The following is a 23,180-nucleotide window of genomic DNA, read 5'->3' on the forward strand; positions in this document are numbered from 1 at the left end:
TAGAATTCAGTGAAAACAATTTCATAAATAGCAACATTTCCTTAGGTGCCAAAATTTCCTCTATAAAAATCACAAGCAGGGCTGGAGAGATGGCTTAGCGGTTAAGGCATTTGTCTGCAAAACCAAAGGATCCTGGTTCGACTCTCCAGGACCCACATAAGCCAGATGCACAAGGGGGCGCATGCATCTGGAATTTATGTGCAGTGGCTGGAGGCCCGGGTGCGCCCATTTTCTCTCTCTCCCTCTCTTTCTCTGGCTCTTTCACTGTCTCAGATAAATAATAAAATATATCTTTTAAAAAATCACAAGCAGCGGGCGTGGTGGTGCATGCCTATAATCCCAGCACTTGGGAGGCAGAGGTAGGAGGATTGCCATGAGTTTGAGGCCACCCTGAGAGTACACTAGTGAATTCCAGGTCAGCTCTGGGATAGAGTGAGACCCTACCTCAAAAATAAATAAATAAATAAATAAATACCAATATTTAAAAAAAAAAAAGAACTATTCCAGCCATTGTGATGGTCACACCTGTATCTCCAACACTTGGGAGTCTGAGGCAGGAGGATTGCAAATTCAAGGCTAGTCTGGCCTACATAGCAAGACCCTGTCATTAAGAAAATAAAAGAAAAGAAAAAGAAGGAGGGAAGGATTGTAGAAGAATGAACTAGCTCATACACTTCAAATTACTTTTACATGTTGAGGTGAGACAAGTTGACTCAACCATCCAAGTGGCAAAGCTTTTAGATTATCAGCTTTAGATACATTCCTTTAGAAATGGGTTAGTGTGCAAGCTGGCCATGATAGTACACCCCTTTAGTCCTAGCACTCAGTAGGTTGAGGTAGGAGGACTACCATGAGTTCAAGGCCAGCCTATGACTACAGAGTGAGTTCCACGTGGCCTAAGATGGAGTAAGATCCTACCCTGAAAAACAGAAATAAATAACATGTGGTGTACACCTGTAATTCCAGCACTTGGGAAATAGAAGCAGGAAAATCAGAACTTCAAGGTCATCCTCTGCTCTAAAACAAGCTTGAGGGCAGCCTGGGCTACCTGTGACCTTTCCTCAAAATAATAATAATTTTGAACTAAATAACAAAATGATTTTCATAATCCTATTTTTCCCCCCTTCAAGGTAGGGTTTTGCTGAGGCCCAGGCTGACCTGGAATTCCCTATGTTGTCTCAGGGTGGCCTCGAACTCATGGCGATCCTCCTACCTCTGCCTCCCAAATGCTGGGATTAAAGACATGTGCCATCACGACAGGCTTTACAATCCATTTTTTAGTCTCTAGGAAACATAACTGCTCATATGGCTTGACCTTTATTCATAAGAATTCCTTGCTGGAGAGATGACTTAGCAGTTGAGGCCTGTGAAGCCTAAGGACGCATGTTCAACTCTCCAGGTCCCAAGTAAGCCAGATGCAATGACGCAAGTACGCACATGCACACAAGGGGGCACATGTGTCGGGAGTTCAACTGCAATGGCTGGAGGCCCTGGCACACCAATTCATTCTCTCTTTCGCTCTCTCACATTAAAAAAAGAAAAAAAAAAAAAGGCACTCTATTGGGCTTGCCTCAGGAAAAACTCCTCAACTGCAACCTAAGAATGACCATGTGGCTACTAGTGACACTGGGACTTACCTACATGTTGGCTGGCTCCAAGAACTGTGACCCTTTCCACTCTGCCTGGCTGTCTTTCACTTAAAACCCTCTTTCGTCTGTTCCTGAGACATACAAAGCAGATGCACTCCTTGCATGTGGCACTTACAGGTGGCTGATAAATTGATATTACCACTACAATTTGCTGTGCAGTCTCTCTGCCCAGATTGGACACAGTTGGGTTTCAAGAATATTCAACCATTCACACCATTTTGCCTTAAATCTTTTTAGAGCAAGGCAGAGCATAAGTAAACATACAAAAGAAATACAAAAGTAATACAAAAGAAAACAACTAAAAACTTCAGGTATTTTGACTTTAAAAAATTTACTAGTGGCCAGGCATGGTGGCGCATGCCCCTTAATCCCAGTACTTGGGAGGCAGAGGCAGGAGGACTGCCGTGAGTTCGAGGCCACCCTGAGACTCCATAGTGAATTCCAGGTCAGTCTGGGCTAGAGTAAGACCCTACCTCGAAAAACCAAAACAAAACAAAAAAATTATTAGAGGCTGGAGAGATGGCTCAGTGGCTAAGGCACTTGCATGCAAAGCCTAACAACCTGGATTCAATCCCCCAATATCCACATAAAACCAGATGCACAAAGTGGTATATGCATCTGGTGGTCATTTGCAATGGCTAGAGGCCCTGATGCACCCATATTCTCTCTGTCCCCTTGCAAATAAATAAATATTTTTAGCTGGGTGTCCTAGCACTAAGGAGGCAGAGGTAGGAGGATCACCATGAGTTTGAGGCCAGTCTGAGACTATGTAGTGAATTCCATATCAGCTAGGCTAGAATGAGACCCTATCTCAAAAAAAAAAGAAGAATTAGGTTTCATTACAGTATTTTCTTTTTGTGTGTGCACATGCACACGTGTGTAGAGTGTGGGGTGTGACACGTGGTATATGTACATGTGTGTGAAGTGCACACCTCATGCACATGTGCAGAGGCCAGAGAAGAACATCGGTGTCTTTTTCATTGCTCATCTGTGTATTGCTTGAGCCAAGATCTCTCCCTCATCCCAGAGCTGCTATCCTTCAGCAAATCCCAGAGATTCTTCTCTCCAACTGCCCACCGCCATCCCAGCTCCACAGACTGGGGTTACAGAGATGCATGCCCCCCCCCCCTTTTTACATGGGTTCTGGGGAGCCAAACTTGTCAGTCTCCACATGGAGGCACTCATGCAGCAAGTACTTTTAACTGCTGAGCCATCTCCCCAACCTCCAGTATGGCGATTTCAAATGCTTTGCTTTTACCTTTTACATAATAATTACAAATGCCTGAACATTTACTATGTATCAGACACTATGCCATATTTATACATATTTACTATGTATCAGGCAACCCATACATGTCATATTTTATTTCTTCAACACCACCCTCTGAGATAGTATGTCATTTCTACTTTATAGCTGAAAAATCACAGCATGCCTCAAATCATAAAGCTAATAAAGAGAATCAAATCTAGATATACCCGATACCAACACCTACACTGCAACTCCAATACAACCCCAGTATTTATCAGGCAAAGGGTTAAGCAATGGCATTACTTTTGTCACTGTAGGCTAAACAGTGGAGGACTGATGTATGTGACTATTACTATGCCATTCTAATGGGGCCCTGGCAACCCAGTACCAATGGTTCAGCAGGTGCTGCTGTTCTAATGGAGGCCCCAGCATCACTGTTAAGTCCTGAATTTCCTTCTTCAGTGCCTTCTGGTCATAATCTTAGAATCAATTTACCCCACAGGACTTATGGGCCCACTAGCTTTTATCTGTCTTAAAAAAGTGGTTATCGGGCTGGAGAGATGGCTTAGCGGTTAAGCGCTTGCCTGTGAAGCCTAAGGACCCCGGTTCGAGGCTCGGTTCCCCAGGTCCCACGTTAGCCAGATGCACAAGGGGGCGCACGCGTCTGGAGTTCGTTTGCAGAGGCTGGAAGCCCTGGCGCGCCCATTCTCTCTCTCTCCCTCTATCTGTCTTTCTCTCTGTGTCTGTCGCTCTCTAATAAATAAATAATTAAAAAAAAAATTAAAAAAAAAAAAGTGGTTATCTCAGGTTAGAGTTAAAGTTGCTTGTTTAAAGCCTAACAGTCTGGGTGAAGCCAGATGCACAAAGTGGTGCATGAGTCTGGAGTTTGTTTCCAGTGGCAGGTGGCCCTGGTGTGTCCATACTCTTGTCTCAAATAAATTAAAAAAAATTTTAATATCTTATTTATTTATTTAATTCATTTGAGAGCAAGAGAAAGAGAGAATATGGGCATGCCAGGGCTTCTAGCCACTGTAAATGAACTCCAGACTTTGTGCCACCTTGTGCAATCTGGTTTATGTGGGTACAGGGGAATCAAACCTGGGTCCTTAGGCTTCACAGGCAAGCACCTTGACTGTTAAGCCATCTCTCCAGCCCTAAAAATATTTTTTAAATTAGTGGTTATCTCTTTGTTGATAATAGTATTTTTTTAAAGAACCTTTTTTTTAATTTTTATTTATTTATTTATTTGAGAGCGACTGACACAGAGAGAAAGACAGATAGAGGGAGAGAGAGAGAGAATGGGCGTGCCAGGGCTTCCAGCCTCTGCAAACAAACTCCAGACGTGTGTGCCCCCTTGTGCATCTGGCTGACGTGGGACCTGGGGAACTGAGCCTCGAACCGGGGTCCTTAGGCTTCACAGGCAAGCGCTTAACCGCTAAGCCATCTCTCCAGCCCGATAATAGTATTTTTTAAAAAAGTTACTTTGGGAACTAGACAGATGGCTCAGCAGTCAAGGCACTTACCTTCAATGCCTAATGACCTCAGTTCAATCCCCCAGTACCCATGTAAAGCCAGATGCACAAAGTGACACATGTATCTAAAGTTTGTTTGCAGAGGCTGGAGGCCCTGCTGTGCCCATTCTCTCTCTCTCTTTATAAATAAATAAAATATTTTCTAAATGACCTTTGGAGTGAGGCAAGCACAAGGTCGTACATGCCCACTGGGTGGCACTGGGTGGAGGCTGAGGCCCTGGAACACCAATTAATTCTCTCTCCCTCTCTATCTCACTCTAAAAGAAAAAAGAGCTGGGCGTGGTGGCACACACCTTTAATCCCAGCACTCGGGAGGCAGAGGTAGGAGGATTGCCATGAGTTCAAGGCCACCCTGAGACTACATAGTGAATTCCAGGTCAGCCTGGGCCAGAGTGAGACCCTACTTCGAAAAACCAAATAAACAAATAAATAATTAAAGCCGGGCGTGGTGGCGCACGCCTTTAATCCCAGCACTCGGGAGGCAGAGGTAGGAGGATCACCAAGAGTTCGAGGCCACCCTGAGACTACATAGAGAATTCCAGGTCAGCCTGAGCCAGAGTGAGACCCTACCTTGAAAACCAAAAAAAAAAAAAAATTAAAAATTAAAAAATGACCTTCAGAAGTAAGACTGTAAAGGGGAAAATCAATGCTTTGTTCAGGACATTTATTTATTTATTTATTGAAAAATCTGGTCTACACTGAAATTCAGTATCAAATGATTTCAAACTTTAAGCATATCCTATGAATATTATGTTATGAGCATGTAAGGACCAGCATATGGTCCAGGGACAGTTTAGATAAATAAGTTTGTTTTTCTTTGTGTGTGAGAGTAAAATTGCAAAGTCAACCTTTGTAAGCAAAAATCTAAGAAAAAAACTGAGTACAATGACATAGTAAGAGATTACCAGAAGGTGTGTGCAACCCTAGATAAGTAGTGGAAAATACAAAAAACCCAGCTGCTTAGCAGCCGTTGTCCCAGTCCTCCCGACACTATGACTGACTGAACAGCTGCTCAGCGGTCCGGACTGAGACCTCCGCGAGACGCATCACTGATCCGAATTCATCTGCCCGACACGCTGTCCGAACGACCGAGACGACTGAGACTCGCCTTGAAAACTGCGAACCGAGAGAAAGTCGGAGCACGGACCCCGCGTCGCCAGGTTGTGACGTCAGAAATCTCACAGACCGAGTCTCGCGTTGAGCCCAAGTCTCACGATATCAGGTTGTATACATTTTAGACTCACTAGAAATATTGTGTTAGTAGTGATGAATATAATTTGGATATATATTATATTAGCTATAATATTAGTTGTGATAGTTTGGACTTGCTTGTGTGTGACTTTCATCCCAGTAAACTCCTTTGCGAGTACACCAGCGTCTGAGTATTATTGACCTTCATGGGCGGAATCCTCTCAACCAATCACCTTTGAGAGTGCTCGCGACATATTATAGAAGACTGACTTTCAAATTCTTATCTAAAGTTATTAGTTGATACATTAAAATAAATACCAACAATATCACTTTTTAAAAAATGTCCTTGGAACAGTTTACAACTATGGAGTTTTATTCTTGGAGGGAGCAAAAAGTTATGGTCCAAGAATCCATCATAAATGGACTATTGTAAATGGAATAGACAAATAAAATTCATCATAGATTCCATATAAAATGAAATGGATAAACTGTGGTCAGTCACATAATGGAATATTATTTGGTAATAAGAGACATACAATTTAACCTGGATAAACTTTCAAAACTATGCTAAGTGAAATGAGCCAGTCACAATATGGTAGATTCCATTTATCTGAACTATCCAGACTTGACAGAAAGAGTAATGCTATCCAGGGCTAGAAGGTTAAAGGTGATGGCTAAAAGGTGTGGAGTTGCTCTCTGCGTAACAAAAAGATTCTAAAATTGATGTGATGGTGGTATAAAACTTCATGGACAATCTAAAATCCACTAACTATAAAATTTAAATGAAAGTCAATCGTAGTGGCCCATGCCTTTAATCCCAGCATTGGGAGGTGGAAGTAGAAGGATCACCATGAGCTCAAGGGCCACCCTGAAACTACATAGTGAATTCCAGGTCAGCCTGAGCTAGAGTGAGACTACCTTGAAAAAAAAAAAAAAAAAATTCAAAGGAGTAAATCTTAAATGGGAACTTTATTTCAGTAAAATTATTTTTTAAAAAAAAAGAGAATGCTACTAGAAAAAGACTCAAAGCCTATGAAAAAACGTTATTGATACTTTCTAAATTAGAGAATACAAGCTCAAGATTTTTGCCCTCCTTAAGTAATCAAATTCTTTTTCTTACTCTAAGCCACATGATTAACAAAATAAAGCTCTGAGTAGGCAGGTTAAATTTTTTTTTTTTTTTTTTGTTTTTGGAGGCAAGCCCAACAGACTGGCCTTTTTTTTTTTTTAAATGAGAGGAGGGGGGGTGTAGCAGACAGCTTCAAGTTCACTGAGATGAACTTCCAGACCAGGCACAGTTATGGAGGAAGGGATATTTATTGAAGTTTACAGATCCAGGGGAAGTTCCATAAATGGCAGAAGAAGCTGGCCTGCCTTCACAGGACCAAGCAGAGAGAGAGAGAAGTACAAGCCAAAAGCCACACAGCACAGCACAGTTCAGGAACTCCAGCTAGGCACACTTTGCATATCTTTAGATTGAAATCTGAAATCCACCACCACACCTAAAGATCCACCCAGTGACGTTGCCTAAAGCCAGGTAGCCAGCAGATGCAAACTACAAACAATAAAGAACTGAATATATTGGGGGCCATCTATTCTATTCAAACCACCACAGGAAGGGAGGATGAGAATTGGTAAACCAGGGCCTCCAGACACTGCACTCGAACTCCAGTTACATATGACCCCTGGTGTGTATGTGCAACCTTGTGCACTTACATCACTGTGCATTTGGCTTATGTGGGACCCGGAGAGTCGAACATGTATCCTTAGGCTTCACAGGCAAGCGCCTTAACTTTAGCTAAACCATCTCCCCATCCTGTGGGTTGGTTCATTTTGCATCTGATGTTAAAAATGCTCCAGACCTGGGCCCACTTGTGATCCTTGATGCTGTCATACCTAGAGGAAAACGCCTATTCTTTTTTTAAAATAAATATTTAAATATTTTATTATCATGTTAATTATACATAGTAATGGGTTATTACATAATGATATCTTCATACACATACATAATATATCTTCATCAGATTCCTCCCCTTTATGCTATCTTGCCCACTTTTACTCCTACTGATCTCTCCTCTTCCCAACTTGCCCCCACTTCTAGTTTTGTCTCTTCTTTTTTGTGGCCCAGTAAGCTTCATTAGGGTTGCTTATGGGAACACAGGTGAGGGTTTGCTCACCAGAGCATGAGCACCTTACCAGTGTTTACAACACTGAAGAAAACATCTTGTCCTCCTCCATCACCACTGACTGCCTAGAGATCCTCAGAAGGGGTAGGGCCCATGAGCTCCTCCCACCCTCCATGAAAAGATGTTGACCAGATCCACCAGCGTAGATCTCATCCAGTTGCTGGGAGATCAAGAGTGTAGCTGGAGGGGTTCCATCCCACTGCCCTCATAGCATATTGGCACTATTCAAAACCTCAGTAATAGATTTTGTTTGTTTGTTTGTTTTGTTTTTCGAAGTAGGGTCTTACTCTAACTCAGGCTGACCTGGACTTCAATACTATGTAGTCTCAGGGTGGCCTTGAACTCACTGTGATCCTGCTACCTCTGGGAAAAAGGCCTATTCTATTCGAAAATAATTCAGTATATTTAATGAGGGGATCTGCTTAGGCAGGTGCAATTTTTATGCTTAAAACCAAGGACCCCCAGTTTGTGGGCCAGGACCTACTTGTGGATATTACAACATACTGAGATACCAGTCAAGAACCACAGACACCTAGGAGAGGCTTAACTACTTCCTGTGGGGAAGATACAGGAAATGGAAGGCAAATGACACCTCTGTGGCCAAGTCTTTCACTTCCCCAAGCATCTGCCAATCTTTACACTGAGCAAAAGGAAACATTCCCTCACAAAATGCCAGACATTTCCTGAGTGTTAAAAGATAACCAAGGCTTTCTCCTTATTCCTGGTTTTTCTGTCCACAAAGGATGGGAGAGGACAGGAAAAAGGGAAAAGACGGCTACCATAATAACTGCAGCTAATCTATGTCCCTGACTCATTCTCTTCCACGTCAGGAGTACTTGTATCTGTAGTACAGGATACAGAGCTGGCATCTGTGCCTAACTGTGTGCCTGTGGGATGCCCTCACTTCTACTGTTTTTTGACTAGGGAGGTCTTACCCCGTCAGGTCTCTGGCGCTGCATCGGTCTGTTCAATAGTGAGGTCCAGTAGTAGTAAGCTGCTTACCGCCCCCCAATAGTCACATTTCTCCACATCCTCTTGACCAGTAGTAACATCCCATCTTCTGCATCCTCTTGACCAGTAGTAACATCCCATGCTCCGCATCCTCTTGACCAGTAGTAACATGACATCCTCCGCATCCTCTTGACCAGTGGTAACATGACATCCTCTGTATCCTCTTGACCAGTAGTAACATCTCATCCTCCACATCCTCTGGACTAGTAGTAACATCCCATCCTCTGCATACTCTTGGATAATAGTAACATAATATTTTAACCCCAAATTACCCCATTCCTTTATCTCCTTCAATTAATTTAAAATAGAAACAGGCATAGGGCTGATCATGGCAGCACATAACTACAATTGTAACACTCAAGATGCAGAGGCAAGAGAGTAGAAAGTTAAGAGTCCAGTGGGCAACATAATAAATTCAGGGTCAGCTTGACCAGGACCCTTGTTACAAAACAAAAACAAAACAAGCCAGCCATAGGTAGCAGGATCACTGTGAGCTCGAGGCCTGCCTGGAAATACAGGCTGAGTTCTAAGTCAGCCTGGGCTACAGTGAGACCCCACCTTGAAAACAAAAGCAGGGACAAGGTGTTAGTTCCTCTGGCCCCGCACCGTGACTATCAAATATCAACCACTCATCTAAACAATTTAAAACAGAAAGAGTAATTAAAATATTTTAGGAGCTGGGAGTGGTGGTTCACACCTTTAATCCCAGCACTCTGGAGGCAGAGGTGGGAGGATCACCATGAGTTCCAGGCCACCCTGAGACTCCATAGTGAATTCCAGGTCAGCCTGGGCTACAGTGAGATCCTACCTCGAAAGACCAAAAAAAAAAAAAAAAATTTAGGATCTGGGTGTGGTGATACATACCCTTAATCCCTGCACTCAGGAGGCAGAGGTAGGAGGATTGCTATAAATTCGAGGCCTGCCTGAGACTACATAGGGAGTTCCAAGTCAGCCTAGACTAAAGCGAGATCCTACCTCAACAAAACCAGAAAACAAACAAAAAAGTGCTTAGTAGTTAAGGTGCTTGCCTACAAAGCCAAAGGACCCAGGTTCAATTCCCCAGGTCCCACATAAGCCAGATGCACAAGGGGGCTCATACATCTGGAGTTTGTTTGCAGTGGGTGGAGAACCTGGCATGCCCATTCCCTATCTCTCTCCCTATTTCTTTCCCTCCCCCCCTGCCTATTTCTCTCTCTCTCTCTCTCTCTCAAATAAATAAAGAAAAATTAAATATTAGCTGGGTATGGTAGAGCAGAGCATGCCTTTAATCCCAGCACTTGGGAGGCAGGGGTAGGAGGATCACTATGAGTTCGAGGCCACACTGAGACTATATAGTGAATTCCAGGTCAGCGTGGACCAGAGTGAGACCCAACCTCAAAAAAAAAAAAAAAAAAAAAGGAATGAATACACTAATCTTATCATAACTAGCAGAGAATTTTTAGTTAAATATGATAGAGAGCTATTTGCTACAAAAGAGAGTTTGGAGAAACATCTAGAAATCTTCATAAAGAACACTAGGCAAATCAAATCTATTTAGGATGTATCCTAACAGTCACTGGTGGAGGGCTGATGCTTCAGGAAAGGGACCCGCAGTTTGGGAATTAGTCTGCTTAACTGTTCACCTGTTTAAAATGGCACCAACTTTTCTTCTATAAAAAGCGTGGGGGGGGGGGGGCAGAGACATGGCTTAGAGTTAAGGCGTTTGCCTGCAAAGCCAAAAGATCCAGGTTCAATTCCCCAGGACCCACGTAAGCCAGATACACAAGATGGTGCATGCGACTGGAGTTTGTTTACAGCAGCTGAAGTGCCTGGTGCAGCCATTCTCTCTCTCTGCCTCTTTCTCTCTCTCTCAAATAAATAACTTTAAATATCCATATATACATATATATATATATATATATATATATATATAAAGGTTGCCTAGGGACTAAAGAAATAGGCTCAGTGGTTAAGGCTCTTGTTTGCAATGCCTGATAGTCTGCATTCAATACTCCACTACCTACATAAAGCCAGATGCACAAAGTGGCACATGTGTCTGAAGTTTGTTTGCAGTGGCAAGAGGCCCTGGCATGCCCATTCTCATATCCCCCCCCCACTCTCCTTGAAAATAAATAAATAATATGTAAGTAGAAGAAAAGATTAACGGGGGTGAAATGGCCCAAAGTGAGGTCAGGGGAAGAGATTGAGAAAAGGAAAGGTGGAAGAAGGGCTAATCAAAATCTAAGAAGATGCAAATAAATCATATGGAATCCTCCAGTTTCAGACAATGGAACACTCAGGAGCCATAGATCGTTGTTAGAAATTTTTCAGTGCCAGGGATGGGATACCTCCAGTGAGTTGTTGGCCAGGGAGGTCCCTGATGCCTCCAAAACATTACAGGCCATTGACAAGGCCCTTGGTTTCCCACCAGGAATAGATGGTAAGAGCCTATTGCTGAAGACTCCACATGCTTGGGCTGCAAGGCCACAGAGAAATCCTGCTGGAACTGAGCTGATAACCTCCTCCATGTAGACCAGCTGACAGAAAGCTGGAAGAAGCCATTCTACATGTAGTTCAATGGGAGAAAGAGATACCACCAGTGAAGATACTCAGTAGTGGACACTACAAGCCTTATAATTGGCCAGCCAGCCCAAATGAGCCAATGGGTACAATAGTGGCATGTCTATCATGGTGGAAACCAACTGCCCTCCAATTGGACTGGAGGCCCGCTCCATGGGGGGAAACACATCCCTGATACTGAAAACTTAAAACAGGGGTAGTCATGAGCCCTAGGGGTATAACATCTGCTGATGTCTGGAAAAATATATATACTATGCTTATCAAACTGCCCAGTAAGCACTTCTCTTAATATTTATACCCTTAGTTGAAGGACAAAAACCACATAATCATCTCATTTGACAAAATCCAACATCCCTTCATGATAAAAGTCATACAGAGACTGGGAATAGAAGGAACATATCTCAATATAATTAAAGCTATTTATGACAAGCCTACAGCCAACATATTACTAAATGGGGAAAAACTGGAAGCTTTTCCACTAAAATCAGGAACAAGATAAGGGTGTCCACTGTCCCCACTTTTATTTAATACAGTTCTGGAAGTCTTAGCCATAGCAATAAGGCAAGAGACACACATAAGAGGAATACGAATTGGAAAGGAAGAGATCAAGTTATCATTATTTGCAGATGACATGATTCTATACATAAAGAACCCTAATACTAGCAAACTGTTAGAGCTGATCAAAACCTACAGCCATGTAGCAGGATACAAAATAAATACACAGAAATCAGTAGCCTTCATATATGCTAACAACAAACGCACAGAGGATGAAATCAGAGAATCACTCCCATTCACAACTGCATCAAAGAAAAAAAAAAAAGCACCTTGGAATAAATCTAACCAAGGAAGTAAAGAATCTCAACAATGAGAACTTTAAAACTCTCAAGCGAGAAATTGCAGAAGACACTAGAAAGTGGAAAAACATCCCTTGTTCCTGGATTGGAAGAATCAATATTGTGAAAATGGCAATCTTACCAAAAGCAATCTATACATTTAATGCAATCCCTATCAAAATTCCAAAGACATTCTTCATGGAAATAGAAAAAAAAAACAATCCAAAATTTCATTTGGAATCACAATATACCTCGAATATCTAAAATAATACTGAGCAACAAAAATAAGGCTGGTGGTATCACACCTGATTTTAACCTATACTACAGAGCCATAGTAACAAAAACAGCGTGGTACTGGCACAAAAACAGACATATAGACCAGTGAAACAGAATAGAGGACCCAGATGTAAGTCCAGGTAGCTATAGCCAACTGATATTCGATAAAAATGCCAAAAATACTCATTGGAGAAAAGACAGCCTCTTCAGCAAATGGTGTTGGGAAAACTGGATATATATCTGTAGAAGGATGAAAATAGACCCTTCTATCTCTCCCTGCACAAGAATTAAGTCCAAATGGATTAAAGGCCTTAACATCAGACCAGAAACTCTAAAACTGCTAGAGGAAAAAGTAGGGGAAACACTTCAACATATTTGTCTTGGCAAAGACTTCCTGAATACAACCCCAATTGCTCAGGCAATAAAACCACAGATTAATCACTGGGACCTCATGAAATTACAAAGATTTTGCACTGCAAAGGACACTGAATAAAGCAAAGAGGCAACCTACAAAATGGGAAAAAATCTTTGCCAGCTATATATCTGATAGAGGATTAATATCTAGGATATACAAAGAACTCAAAAAGTTAAATAATAAGGAATCAAAGAAGCCAATCAGAAAATGGGCTATAAAGCTAAATAGAGCATTCTCAAAGGAAGAAATACGAATGGCATATAAGCATCTAAAACAATGTTCTATGTCACTAGTCATCAGGGAAATGCAGATTAAAACTACATTGAGATTCCATCTCACTCCTGTCAGATTGGCTACCATCATGAAAACAAATGATCATAAATGTTGGCGGGGATGTGGAAAAAGAGCAACCCTTCTACACTGCTGGTGGGAATGCAATCTGGTCCAGCCATTGTGGAAAACAGTGTGGAGGTTCCTAAAACAGCTAAAGATTGATCTACCATATCACCCAGCTATAGCACTCCTAGGCATATATCCAAAGGACTCATCTCATTTCCTTAGAAGTATGTGCTCAACCATGTTTATTGCTGCTCAATTTATAATAGCTGGGAAATGGAACCAGCCTAGATGTCCCTCAACTGATGAGTGGATAATGAAGATGTGGCACATTTATATAATGGAGTTCTACTCAGCGGTAAAAAATGAATTTATGAAATTTGCAGAAAAATGGATGGATCTGGAAAGGATTATACTAAGTGAGGTAACCCAGGCCCAGAAAGCCAAGCGCCACATGTTCTCCCTCATATGTGGATCCTAACTACAGATGATTGGGTTTCTGCGCGAGAAGGAAAATACTTAGTAGCAGAGGCCAGTAAGTTAAAAAGGAGATATAAAGGGAAGAGAAAGGAAGGGAGGAGGGTACACTAGGTTGGTATTGTATATATGTAAGTAGAATAATTGAGATGGGGAGGTAATATGATGGAGAATGGAATTTCAAAAGGGAGAGTGTGGTGGAGGGGGAGGGTATTACCTTGGGATATTTTTTATAATCATGGAAAATGTTAATAAAAATTGTGAAAAGGTAAAAAATAAAGTAAAATAAAACAAAAAATATTTATGCCCTTATATTAACGCTACTCTCACTTTGGGTAGAGAATCTTCTTTTTTCAGATGCAGTGACTTTGGGATGACTCAGAAGGTATCATAGTGCTGGAAAGAAGTGACTGGAGTACTGAGTAACATCTCAATCACAACTTCCAAGGCTCAATACTTCAAGAAAAACATTTCCCCCAGTGCTGAACAAATGAGACCTCACATGTACCAGGCAGGGTCTAATGTGGAAGAGGTGGCGGAAAGAATGTTAAGAACCAACGGAGGGGTAGGACTCCGTACAACGTGCTCCCTCCAGACATAAAATGGCTTAGATATCCATGACCTCATAGTGCCTGACACTACCTACACAAGACCATCGTAAGAGGAGGAAAAGACCATGACATCAAAATAAAAGAGAGACTGATTGAGATGGAGACAGGATATGATGGAGAATGGAATTTCAAAGGGGAAAGTTGGGGGAGAGGGAGGGTATTACCATGGGATACTTTTTATAATCATGGAAAATGTTAATAAAAATTGAGAAAATAAATAAATAAAAACAACAACAAATAAATAAATAAATAGTGTGTCTTACCAGGCATGATAGTGCACTCAAGAGGCAGAGTTAGGAGGATCTCTGTGAGTTCAAGACCAGCCTGGGATTACAGAGTCCTAGGTCAGCCTAGTCTAATTAGCAAGACCAAACCTCAAAAAAAAAAAAAAGTGTCTCTTTAAAAACAAGGAAAGAGTGACAGTAAAGTTAAGAAACTTACAGGGAAGGCAGGCGTGTTGGCACACACCTTTATTCTCAGCACTCGGGAGGCAGAGGTAGAAGGATCTCCATGAGTTTGAGGCCACCCTGAGAATATGTAATGAATTCCAGGTTAGCCTGAGCTAGTGTGAGACCCTACCTCAAAAAATAAAAAAAGGAAGGAGGGAGGAGGAAGGAAAGAAGAGGGAAGGAGGAGGAAGGAAGAAGACGGAAGAAGAGAAGATGACGACAATGATGATTATTATTATAGGAATTCAACCAAGGATATCACTTTAGAACTGAAACTAGGCCAGGCATGGTGGTGCACACCTTTAATCCCAGCACTCGGGAGGCAAACATAGGAAGATGGCTGTGAGTTCAAGGCCAGCTTGGTACTAGAGTGAGTCCCTACCTTCAAAAAGGGGAAAAAAAGGACTGAAGTCCAAATTTCTTCCTTTCTTCTCCTGTGATTTGACAATTCAAACCTCATTTAAAATAAATAAGAGCATTGCATAAATAAGACATAAGCAATACTTCAAGAAAAACATTTCCCCCAGTGCTGAACAAATGAGACCTCACATGTACCAGGCAGGCACTCTGCCATCGAGCTATAACCACCAGAGCCAGAAAAGTTGTGTTTTTTTGTTGTTAATATGCATACTTGGTTTGGGTTAAGGCTTCTCCTTGCCTTCCTCCTGTGCTTATCTCCCCAACTCTACCCCGTCTCACACTCCCACCCTCAGTACTCTACCCTGTGACTTTTACCCTTTAAGATCTGCCACCTTCCCTGCCCTTCTCCCTTGAAGCCATTTTTTTTTAATTTTTATTTATTTGAGAGTAACAGAGAGAGAAAGAGGCACATAGAGAGAGAGAGAGAATGGGCGCGCCAGGGCCTCCAGCCACTGCAAACGAACTCCAGACGTGTGCGCCCCCTTGTGCATCTGGCTAACGTGGGACCTGGGGAACCGAGCCTCGAACCGGGGTCCTTAGGCTTCACAGGCAAGCGCTTAACCGCTAAGCCGTCTCTCCAGCCCCCTTGAAGCCATTTTTAAAACACTTTATTTTATTTATTTGAGATAGAGATAAAAAGAGGCAGACAGAGCCGGGCATGCTGGCAAACGCCTTCAGTCCCAGCACTCAGGAGGCAGAGGAAGGAGGACCACCGTGAGTTCGAAGCCAGCCTGAGACTACATAGTAAATTCCAGGTCAGCCTGAGCTAGAGTGAGACCCTACCTTGCAAAACGAAGAAGAAGAAGAAGAAGAAGAAGAAGAAGAAGAGGAAGAGGAAGAGGAAGAGGAAGAGGAAGAGGAAGAGGAAGAAGAGGAAGAGGAAGAGGAAGAAGAGGAAGAGGAGGAAGAGGAAGAGGAGGAAGAGGAAGAGGAAGAAGAGGAAGAGGAAGAGGAGGAAGAGGAAGAGGAAGAGGAGGAAGAGGAAGAGGAGGAAGAGGAAGAGGAAGAGGAAGAGGAAGAGGAGGAAGAGGAAGAGGAAGAGGAAGAAGAAAGAAAGAAAGAAAGAAAGAAAGAAAGAAAGAAAGAAAGAAAGAAAGAAAGAAAGAGGCAGACAGAGAGAACAAGAGTATGGGCATGCCTGGGCCGCTTGTGGCTGTCAATGAGCTTGTACCACTTGGAGCATTTGCTTTTATTTATTTATTTTTATTTTATTTATTTATTTATTTATTTTTGGTTTTTCAAGGTAGGGTCTCACTCTGGCTCAGGCTGACCTGGAATTCACTATGTAGTCTCAGGGTGGCCTCGAACTCTCGGCAATCTTCCTACCTCTGCCTCCCGAGTGCTGGGATTAAAGGCATGCGCCACCACGCCCAGCAAGCATTTGCTTTTATGTGGGTACTGGGAAATCAAACCCAGGCCATCAAGCTTTGAAAGCAAGTGCCTTTAATCTCTGAGCCAGCTCGCCAGGCCCCACTTGCAGCTTCTTTTCCCCCTGTCATGGGCTCTTTCTAGTTTCTTGGCATCTGCACACACCTGTAACACAGTAACACATATAAAGAGTCTGAGCTGAGGAAAGTTCTCTTGAAGGAAGCCTCCATCACAGTGAAACTCAGGTCTCCTGCAGACAACTGCCGGATAGGGGAAATGCAGGAACAATTTTACATCAGCCAAATAAATAGAAGCCAAAGGAATCAAATCAAGTAATGAAAGCCAATGTACTTCAAAACTACACAGCACCACTATTGCTGTTCAGTTCTAGCAATCTCACCTCAGGCAGAATTATGTAATTTTGTCATTACGTTTATCTACCATTAAACATTTTTGGATATCCTAATGGAAACTGCTAAGGTTCCTTACTAGAGTGTTTTCCCATGTACTTTCCCCATGCATATATTATCTGTTTCATTATATCTGCAAAAGCCAGTGCATAAGCCACAAGCCATTAGAACAAATGCAGGAGATGTTATCACGCCGAAGAGAAAATATGAGAAAAGTGTCTTTTCTGCATCTGGACAGTATAATAATAAAGCAGACACTCTGCCAGTACAAAGTATGCTGCTCCCTCACTTTATGGCGACACAGCCTGGGGTAGAGGGGAGGAGGTTACCCCACTCCATTTTTTTTTTTTTTTTTTGTGGGGAAGAAAAGTGTTTATTTTGGCTTACAGACTCGAGGGGGCGGGGGCAAACAATGGCATGAGCAGAGGGTGGACATCACCCCCTGGCCAACATCAGGTGGACAATAGCAACAGGAGAGTGTGCCCAACACTGGCAAGGGAACACTGGCTATAACACCCATAAGCCCGCCCCCAACAATGTACCAACTCCAGGAGGCTTTAATTTCTAATTGCCATCAGCTGGGGAACCTACTATCTCGAACACCTAAGTTTATGGGGAACACCTGAATCAAACCACCACACCTTCCATCTTGACTTTTCTGTGTTCTGCAACCAAAGCAGGTCCCACTCCATTTTTTTTTTTTGGCATTTCATTTCTTTCTAGGGGTGTTTGAGTAAGCTGGGAAGACAGAGAAAAGAGTACAAGAAGAGACAATAAGAAAGAGGAAAAACCTGGAAGTGGTGAAGACATACAAAGCCGAGGGGGGAGACAATTTGTTTTAAGCTTGGGTGTCTCATTCTTGATTTTTCTGTAGTTCTTAGAACATCTAGTAAATATATGTCACTTCTCACAGCAAACACCGAGAGCTTTCATTGCAAAACTGAGGCTCTGATGCTTTCTCATAAACTAGAACAGCAATACAACAAAATGTAATTTTTGATGTCTTTTTTTTATGTCCTCCATCGATCATGAAAATATGTGGATGGGCCCAATATTAATTACACAGGTCTTATGCAGGCAACCATAGCCACTGTGAGGTCACGAAAGCAACTGCCACTTTGTGTCTGGAAGACAGTGTTCCAAAGCACACCTCCTGTCCTTTGGCTCTTAATAATATGTAATTTTTAAAATGTTTTGTGTATTTATTTGCATGTGTGCATTTGTAAAGAAATGCCAGGGTCTCTTGCCATTGCAGACTACCTATCCAGCCTTACATGAGTGACTAGGGAATTGAAAACAGGCTGGTGGGCTATACAAGCAAGTGCCTCTAACCGCTGAGCCAGCTCCTGAGTCTCGTACAATACCTAATTGTTTTTTGGGGGCATATACTTTGTGGCAGGCATCATTTTGAGTGTTTTCTATGATCAATGCAGTTAACCATGACAATACACCAATGAAGCAGCTGTTCTCAGTCCTGCTTTGGAGAAGACAAAATAGATACAGAAAGGCTAAGGAACTGTGCTAATGCCACAAAGCTAGTGGTGATGACATTTCAGTTTCAATTCTGAGACTTTTCCTTAGTAGCCCACTGCAGTGGTTTCCAAACCACAGTATGCAAAACATTTAACTTCCAACAGTTCTACTGTAAATGTATTTTAAGTCCATTTTAAAATTGAAATAAAACATTACAACCAAAATGTTTACAGACCGAATATAATGTACAAAGGGAACATTTAGGTCATTTTGTGCAGACCTAGCGTAGCCTAGTCCTGCCACCTCAGAGATCTTATCTGTTCTTCTTGTAACTCTTTTCTGGTTTGTGTTTTTAAACTCCAGACAGCATCTGTCTGCTCAGGTAAAAATTGCACACTGAGCATTCAAGTGAATACCACTATAAGGTGCACCTTGTCTGGGCACAAGAGCACCACACTGAACAGGAACATTTCTGACTGTTCATCTGGGCCCTGCCCACTCCAGCAGGGGCTTGAAGCCAAGGTCTCATGTAGTTAAGGTCTACCAAAGCTACCGCCGGCCCCAATGCTAACCAACTTTGAAAGGCCCTATTTCGTGACATACTGAAGTTAACAAATGAGAGCTGGAATTCTGCAAGTTTTCCTGAAGTCTCCTGTTATTCTACTCTCCTCTTGTCAGCCACTGAAAAATTAACTGGACATCCTGAGACAGCAAGGGAAAAGGCCAGGGAAGGCCCACCTCTGAACACTCCCACCATACTGCTACCCTCTGGACCTGTGCCCTCCATCTCCTGGCACTGTACTTTATCGTATTAATTATTCTCATGTTGATTGGCCTTCAATTTCATTGTGTCCACAATCCCATTGACCACATACCATTTGCTGTTTGATTGGCCAATCAACATTTTCTTTCCTCCCTTCAACTGTTTATCCAACTGCCATGCTACAAGCCATCATTACTAAGACGTTCCGGCCAATGTCCTCAACAACTTGACTGCTCTGTCATCTTTGCAATTATCTAGCAACCTCCAACCACAATGAGGCTTCTCCTGGCTTCCACATTAGTGTTCCCCCCCCCCCCCACTCCTCCCAAGGCAGGGTCTCACTCGAGCCCAGGTTGACCTGGGATTCCCTATGTAGTCTCAGGCTGGCCTTGAACTTACAGCAATCTTCCTACTTCTGCCTCCCAAGTGCTGGGATGAAAGGCATGCACCACCACACCCAGCTCTCACATTAGTATTCTTGATGTTTTCAAGAACATCTGCAAATTTCAACTGCCTTAGCAACACTGTTCTCAAAAAGGTTGAGCCCTAGTAGAGAAGGTCAGGAGGGCGGTTTAGCTATCACACTACATCCTCGACCACCACGTCCACCAGCTTCGCCACTGCTAGACAATCCTACCATACTGTCACGCTCTCACAGCCATTTCCTTTCTTTCAAACACTTTCTGCTCCCTGCAAACTTTGGGTTAGTGAACTGCCATGTGTGAGGAAGTCACAGCCAAAGACTGGAACTGCGCATCTGAAAGAGCCAAACCATCCCAGCCTTGCTTTCTTTTGAATGTAGTAAGCAGCGCGTCCCCTTGCCATCAGTCCAGGAATGCTAATCCATCACCTCTCTCTTCTCCTATGCAATGCACCCATTCCCTCTGCAATACTGTCTTCCTCATGGACATTCAGTCTATCATCTATGGGGATTCTACCCAAAGCTTCTTTGGAAAAAGGATCTCTCACTGTCCTCCAGACATGTACTGACCAGTCCATCTGTGTCCTCACAACAGTTGTAGTCCCACAAGACCTGCGCGATGTTGAGCCCATCAACAGAGAGCAAAAGGAATGAGATATCAAACCAGAAGGAATGCCTGGAAAGAACATACTCCATGGAGTAAGAGTGGCAGGGGGATGGACGAGGGGAATACAATAACATTTCGTTATGTCCATGTATTAAAACTCTTCATTAAAATGTTAAAAAAAAAAAAAAAAGCCTGGTGTGGTGGTGCATGCCTTTAATCCCAACACTCAGGAGGCAGAAGGATCACTATGACTTTGAAGTCAGCTTGAGAATTCCAGGTCAGCCTGGGCTAGACACCCTACCTGGAAAAACCAAAACCAAAAAAATGGACCTCTCTACTAATGAAACTCCTTTGCTCCTAAGTATAAAATGTCCAAAGAAAGTCTCATATACCAGTCACATAGTCACTATACACGAAATTAGGACAAAAACAATGGTGAGGTGATCGTCATATAGAATTGCACAAATTGTCAGGAATCAGCAACTCAGAAATAAAACCCACAATGTCCCCAAATTCTAAACCATCCTGAAGCTTCCTTTATGTATTTCACAGCTAAGGTCTCTACTGAAACTCCACAGGGAAGGAAAGTAGCAGAAATCCTCAGAGTGTTATTTTAATAACCGGTAAGTCTGACAGCGCGATTTTGTGTTACTAGATCTAGATTAGAGGAGCGAAGGGAGGGAGGGGGGAGGAAGCAACAAATGTCCAGCTACGTTTTTTTTTAAGAGCTAAAAATATTGCAGAATAAACAGAGAACCGTGATACTTAAAGAGTTTGGCAGCATCGTGATACATTTTAATAACAAATTATTCAGAGAGCTCTTGCCATTCCCAGAAGCCCCCATGCCCTCCACCTGCACTGACCAGTTAAAAACCACGACCATCCCATCATCCTGAGCAGCACTCCTGGCGGCTGGTTAACATGAATTTGGTTTGGTCTCACAGGTCTGGGTGAGAAACAGGGAAGCGATGGGCTGAGCTGAGAATGCTGCCAACGCATTCACCTGGGATACCCTTCGGAAGATGACCGCCTTCCAGCTCAACAGTGTTAACCGCAGCCTCAGCTTCGGCCGCGGGGCTGCCTGCGACTCTCAGGTGTTATTTAATTCTGTAACTACTAGTAAGACCTCTACAGCGTTTTGGGCGATGCGCTGGAATGAAAGGTGCGAGTTGATTATTGAGTATCATTATAGCTCCAGGGCCTAAAATAAAGCTAGATTTATCTCCATCCATCCCTACGTGCACTTCAAAGGGAAAATGGGAAGCGGCGAGCGCAGAGGGCCAGGGGACTCCGACCCCCGCGGCCTGCGCCCACCCGACGCCACCACCGTGAACCCTGCCGCGTCGGGTGGCCCGGGCGCCGGGAACCTGCGTCTCGCCGGGCCGCAGCCCCCGCGGGGACAGCGGAGGGGCGCCGGTGGGAGCCGACTCCCCCGGCCCCGCCGCCCTCCGCGGCCCCGCCGCCCTCCGCAGCCCCGCCGCCGGGTTTCCAGTGCCCCCGCCGTTTCCGCCCGTCTCGCCCCGCGACTTCTTTCTAAGCCCACAGCGAAGCTCCGGCGTCCGGGCCCCGGGGCGCCCGTCAGCCGGGTCTCCCGAGCCAGCCACTTTTCACAAAGCCGGGGGTGGGCCGAGGGGGCTCGGCTCGCGTCCTCCGCGGCCGCCCGGCCCCTTCCTCCAGGCCGGCCGCCGCCTCGCGCCCTCCGTCAGCCCCGGCCCCGCCTCCTCCCGCCCCCCGGCGCCCCCCGGCCCAGCCCGCCGCTCACCCGCCGACTCGCCGGTGTTGATCCAGTCCGGGTTGGCGATGCTGGCGATGGCGAAGATATCGGCGGCCAGAAAGAGACATCCTGAGATGATGGTCAGTTTATCCATCTCCCCGCCCCGCTCCCCCCACCCCCCGAGCCCCGGGCAGGCCGCGGCCTCACGCCTCCCGCCCCATGGGCCGCCGCCGGGGCCCGGAGTCCCCCGCGCCGCCGCCGCCGCCGCCGCCGCCGCCGCCGCCTCGCGCCCCTCGGCCCCCGCGCGCCGCTCGCGCCCTCCGCGCGCCCGGGACCAGCAGCCGCCGCCCGCCCCGGAACTGCTCGGCCCTGCCCGCCCCTCACCCGGAAGCGAAGCCGCGGCGCCGGCGAGGGCGGCCGGCTCTCCGGGCCGCGGGCTTCCCGCGGGCCCCGCCGCGTCTGGCCTTTCTCGGGGGTGCGCGTCGCCCGAGAACCGGAGGCGGCGCCCGGCAGGCCGCGGTCACCTCGCTGGGGCGGCTGTCAGCCCCCGGAGCGCCCCACGCACGACCCGGCTCCGGACGCCCACTGGGCCCTGAGGTGCTAGGGACGCCGCGGTGGACGGTTTCCAGCGCCTGGAAGCTTACGTGCTGATGGGGAAAAGACACAGACAAACTTAAAGCCTATGTTTATAAGCGTAATTTCAGCCGGGCGTGGTGGCGCACGACTTTAATCCCAGCACTCGGGAGGCAGAGGTAGGTGGATCTCTGTGAGTTCAAGGCCACCCTGAGACTGCATAGTGAGTTCCAGGTCAGCCTGGATTAAAATGAGACCCTACCTCGAAAAATTAAAAAATAAATAAATAAGTAAACGTAATTTCAGATGTTGCTCTACGAGCTTCATGGGATTCAGAGTCATAAGGGCTAGTCATGATGGTCTGGTAAGCACGTATTTCCACTGAGACACTGGAATCTTCAGTATCTTTGCTCTGAAGATCTTCAAGACTGTCCCAGAGACAGGAAGCAGCAAATGCACGACCAGCATTTAGGGAGAAGGCAGGGACAGAGATTGTCACATTCAGGGATCCTCGAAGTGCCCTGTATGACTAGAGAGGGTATGAGAAAAGGTAAGGAGAGGCCAGTAATGGGGACTTGGAGCCACGAGGAGTGGTGGCCCGTGCCCAACTGGAGTCCAGCCTGTGCTACACAGCAAGACCCTGTCAATAAATAATAA

General features: G+C 44.6%; 1 protein-coding gene across 1 annotated transcript in view; it reads right to left on the reverse strand.

The window, feature by feature from the left end:
• The window catches only part of Mosmo (modulator of smoothened), an 82,281-nt gene extending 60,165 nt beyond the window's left edge, over nt 1-22,116 (reverse strand). Inside the window, exon 1 of the mRNA XM_045131405.1 lies at nt 21,999-22,116. Coding sequence (XP_044987340.1) covers nt 21,999-22,104 — 106 coding nt within the window. The 5' untranslated portion in view covers nt 22,105-22,116. The remainder of the gene's footprint in view (nt 1-21,998) is intronic.
• Between the last annotated feature and the right edge of the window lie 1,064 nt (nt 22,117-23,180).

Source organism: Jaculus jaculus, chromosome 12, assembly GCF_020740685.1.
Source record: "Jaculus jaculus isolate mJacJac1 chromosome 12, mJacJac1.mat.Y.cur, whole genome shotgun sequence".
Lineage (NCBI taxonomy): Eukaryota > Metazoa > Chordata > Mammalia > Rodentia > Dipodidae > Jaculus > Jaculus jaculus.